At 41.8% G+C, this 5,000-nt stretch overlaps 1 protein-coding gene across 1 annotated transcript in view; it reads left to right on the top strand.

The window, feature by feature from the left end:
• LOC308098403 (H-2 class II histocompatibility antigen, A-U alpha chain-like) overlaps positions 1 to 5,000 on the top strand; it is a 9,887-nt gene that overhangs the window by 1,278 nt on the left and 3,609 nt on the right. The window contains exons 2-4 of the mRNA XM_080446739.1: positions 1,144 to 1,389; positions 2,204 to 2,358; positions 4,174 to 4,303. Of these exons, the coding sequence (XP_080302865.1) occupies positions 1,144 to 1,389; positions 2,204 to 2,358; positions 4,174 to 4,303 (531 nt within the window). The remainder of the gene's footprint in view (positions 1 to 1,143; positions 1,390 to 2,203; positions 2,359 to 4,173; positions 4,304 to 5,000) is intronic.

Raw genomic sequence — 5,000 nt, 5'->3', positions numbered from 1 at the left:
CCACCAAATCTTTGTGTGATAAGAACTTTTTTTTTTTTACATTAACCACTTGAACCCTAGCATCCCTATTCTGAGGGGAAATTAGCCGAAAGTAGCTCACAACGCCTCGCAGAGGTTTGGTGTAGAGGGGAGAAAAGAGCAGACCCAGTACAGAGTGAAAGTTCAAGTTTACTAATTATTGACAGTTCAGTGGTTAAATGTCTGAAAATACACATGAACATGAATCCAACACAACACTGATGTCAAACAAGTCTATGAATCTATCTATGAAATCTATGAAAAAGTTTAATGCAACACAATGTTATACAATATGTAGTAGCGGGTCCCCGCTTCATTTCTCTCTCAGCTAAGGGTCCTTGACCTGAAAAAAGTTGAAGAACCCTGGTTTAAGGTGATCTTTTCACCCTGAGGTTGGATGTGTGTTTTTTTTCACAATATTTATCTGTGGAACCGAAAATGTAATGCCTCAACTCCTATATTCCAAGTGCTTGTCAGGGTGGGGGGGGTCCCCAGTTAAAATATGATTATTTTGGGGGGTCACGGCCTGCAAAGGTTGAGAACCACTGTTCTAGAGAGGTGATATGTGTTGGATCTAGGGCTGACCTTCGGAGCTCTTTTGGGCTGTCGAAGCTTCTGGACCGAAACTCGGTCTTATGATTAAGTCGGGGATTCATGAAAAAAACGACGACGTATCACATGGCTTTGAAGGGGAGCGGATCTACAACCTCTCAATATGTTGTGCTGCAACACGTTGTGGGCTTGTAGATCGGCTATTTTGATTAAAAAAAAAATTCAATGAAAATTTGTAATCAAACTATTGGGGTCAGAACTAGTTGGAACACTGTTTCATCACATGACGTCAGCTTCACTTTAAACGTTAAAGAGTTTAAAGGAAGGCTGGTCTAATTAAAGAAACATAACAACAGGATGGTAGTTACACAAACCGCTGTGTTGAGCCACACTCACACCCACTAAAACCCAACCCGAGAAAACAACGCTTGTTATTATGTCCAGATCATGAAGTAAATAATTACAGTGTGGCTTCTCCTGCCTTCCATATCAGTTTCAGAATTTGTAAACTGAAACATCTGAGACATTTGCTATTTGCCATTTAATTTAATGTCATCTTTGCTTTCTTTCCAGTCTTGCATAAAGATATTCGAGTCATTGGCTGTTCAGACGCAGATAAAGAGGTGATTGCTGGACTGGACGGTGAAGTGGTGTGGTACGCAGACTTCATCAAAGGGAAGGGGGTGACGTCTCTGCCCAAGTTTGCAGATCCAATCACCTTCCCAGGAGGATATGAAGCAGCTTTGGCTGACCAGGAAATGTGCAAAGCCAACCTGGACACCATTCGCACTGCCTTGAAGAACCCACCAGTGGAACTAGGTAGAAATACACACTCTTAACTATTACACAACATCATTATGAGCAAGTTGTTGAAAAGTCAATGCAAACATTTAAACATGTATTAAACATTCAGGTTTGTTGTTTTTGTGAGTTCTTCATTGTGAGAGAGAGAGAGAGAGAGAGAGAGAGAGAGAGAGAGAGAGAGAGAGAGAGAGAGAGAGAGAGAGAGAGAGAGAGAGAGAGAGAGAGCGAGAGAGAGAGCGTGCGTGCGTGCGTGCGCGAATCAGTGGTTCTCAACCTGTGGACCGGGGCCGTGGCGGTATTGCAAGTGGGGCCCCAAATAATGGGCAAAACACTGAAGATTGAAGTGATAGTATAACATTCATATTAAAAAGTGACACCAATAAATAAGAACTTAAAGTACCATACGTTAGTTCAATTGATCCCAAAACCAGAACACAATAGATTAATTGATCGTTAAAATAAACAGGCTCTGAAGATGCACGCGGCCCACCCATCTGACCACTTAACACGGCAGCCGAACGGCTACCATATTACAAATAGCAGTGGAATTTTTGGGATTTAAAATAAAATAAAATATTAGATAGATATTTACTCGCAACCAATACAAATTGGTCTGCAACCCAAGAATGGGTCCCGACCAGTGCTCAATTTGCAAATGATTAGATGCCGGAGCTCATGAATCCGACTAAAAGTCATCCATTGTATTTCATGTGAATTTGAGGCGATGGAGCACCTTCTAGATTCATGTGTTACCAGGGCACAAATGAAGCCCTGGTCCCGACCCTGTGTTTGGGAAACAGTGATGTAACGTCTCTTGATCCGTCTTCAGAAGCCCCTCAGAGCTCCATCTACACCAGAGACCACGTGGAGCTGGGAGTGGACAACGTTCTCCTCTGCCACGTGACTGGTTTCTACCCGGCCCCAGTCCACGTCACATGGACCAGAAATGACCGCAACGTGACCAGTGACGTTATCACATCCACGGTGCCGTAGGGATGGGACGATATGAAAATGACAAGTGGCAAAAATAATTGCAGTTAGTGATATTATCGAGATAATCAAAATATGCTTACAACTTAAAATGCCATTTTTAAGTTGCTAAGCTCACCACGCGTCGCGACGCGTGGTGAGCTTGTAGATCTACTCTTTTTTAATAGCCTGGTATAGGGCTAAAGTGGTTAATGTATGTTTTATAATGTAATAATTTATATCTGCAAAGTAGGGTTTAACATTTTCCGGGAAATATCTAAATTTAATTCCCGGGAATCTTCAGACCTTTTCCCGGGCTTCCCGGGAATTCCCGTTAAAGGGTAAAAAAAAAAAAAGTACCCACTAAAATGCTTTTATATGTAGATATTTAAATAGCCAATTTTATATTGAGGTGCCCAAATGTCCCTATTGTGTCCACCTATGAACTTGCACTAATAATGACTTAAGTAGATTTTTTAAATCATATAAATATAATATATAAATATAATATAGTGCCCTGGCGGAGATCTGCCCTGTTACGCAGCAGCGGGTGAAGACAATTAACTTAAACGAGGAGCTGCGCTGTGCACCCAACACGCACTCAAACAATGTCAAACTCTAGCTGCTGAAATAAACGTTCCATTTGTATCATTATTGACAAGAGAATTTGCAAAAGGATTATTTATTTATTGTCCATCAGAGCGCCGGTGAGGTCACAGCTTATCTCTACTTTTGTAGGATATTGATTTGATATTGTTTGCAGTTATTAATTTATTTTAGGCTACTTGCTGGATATTAAGACTCCATTTTGGGATGTTGACTGTATGTTGTCAAATGTATTAATCTATATTTTGTTGTTGATCAAATGTCGGGTTTTGTAGTGTGATTTTGATGTGCACATGCATGCGCTGCCACTGACAATCAATGAGACAGACAGCTGTTGTGCAGTTCACTTTTTCTACTGGGTAGTTCTAGTAAAATGGTAGTTTGAACGTTCTAAAATGCAAGTGTAGGTAGGGTAGGCTACATTAATGATGATAAAAAAAATCGGACCACATCGGTCTAATTCTCTCTCTCTCTCTCTCTCTCTCTCTCTCGCACGCGCTCTCTCTTGCTCTCTCTCTCTCTCTCTCTCTCCAGTCTCTCCTCTCTCTATCAAAAGCATTGCTTGGCTTGCGCGCATTTTAAGCTGGAATATATAGGCTCGAAATCAAACCTACCCACTGCTTATGCAGCGTTTCACTTGATGTTGAATCTCAACTAGTCAACTGGTGTCTACTGTTTTAAACGGTGAAATCAGCGTGCGCAGGGCAGGCAGGGGGGCATCACGGCCACTGTGTTTTATTTTGTTCATTACTGTTACATTCAGTGCGTCCTCCCATATTGGTTCTCACAACGGGACGATGGGACCCTGCCCTGGTCGGCAACGCGGCAAGTAACTTGGCTAATTATAATAGTAATTACTCCTTGCTGTAGATAGGCCTTTCTACTAATTAGTATTCATTTCTAAAAAAAAAAAAAAAAAAAACGGGATCCCGGGAACCGAAGTCAGTTCCCGGGACGGTAAATAACCTCGGGAATCCCGGGATTCCCGCATCCCGGGATTCCCGGTGTTAAACCCTACTGCAAAGTAACTAGTAACTAAAGTTTTCAAATAATTGTAGTGGAGTAAAAGTACAATATTTGCCTCTGAGATGTAGTGGAGAAGAGGTAAAAGTACTGGAAACTGGAAATACTCCAGTAAAGTAAAAGTACCTCAAAAGTAAATGAGTAATTGTATTGGTTACTTTACACCACTGACGATAATAACGATTATCGTCCTATCCCTAGGTGCCGTACCCCGACGGCGATGGAACCTTCCACCAGTTCTCCAGTGTCAAGTTCAGTCCGGAGCAGGGAGACGTCTACAGCTGTGCAGTCAACCACCAGTCGCTGACCGAACCTCTGACCAGACTGTGGGGTACTTAACACCGATCAACACTGCCCATTAATACACACTGTAGTGATCAATGGTGGAAGAAGTACTGAGATATTTTACTTAAGTAAAAGTATCAATACTACAGTTTAGACATTTAGCAGACGCTCTTAATAAAAAAGAAAGAAAATGCCGAAACGCAAATGCCATTTCACCGTTGAAATGCAGAGAAAGTAGTGTTTTCGTCATGGTTGTGAGCAATAGGAAGCAGAGGGTACTGTCTGCAAAGCTGGCACTAATGTGTCCGTCACAAATAAAGGTTCTTATTTTTGTCCTGGTCACTATACTGCCTCCCCCATGACAGCCTGATGGAGGGGAAAGGAACTGGTTGGAATAACGTGTTCCTTCCACACGCTACATCCAACCAGGGAAACTCTCCCCTGTCAGTTGACAAGAAGGTCAGTTGGCTCTCATGCATTGAAGGAGGCATGAGCTCGGCCCTGGCCTCCCTAGGTTGGCAGAGGGAAGGTAGTGCCCAGGTTTACATAGACAATTGGCACTGGGTGTAAAAAATGGGGTTACAAAAAATAAATACACAACTATTATAGAGCATATTTGAGTAAACTTAAGAGTATATGACTGATTTATTTTTGTTAGAGATTATTTTGATATCTGAATTTTCAATTCAACCAGAGGAGAAATGCAGGCAGTATAGGCACTCTATACACTTATATGAAGGTCT

The sequence above is a fragment of the Gymnoscopelus braueri genome (genome assembly GCF_963280865.1).
Source record: "Gymnoscopelus braueri genome assembly, chromosome: 13".
In the NCBI taxonomy this organism is placed as follows: Eukaryota; Metazoa; Chordata; class Actinopteri; order Myctophiformes; family Myctophidae; genus Gymnoscopelus; species Gymnoscopelus braueri.
This window is presented reverse-complemented; position numbering and strand designations above follow the sequence as displayed.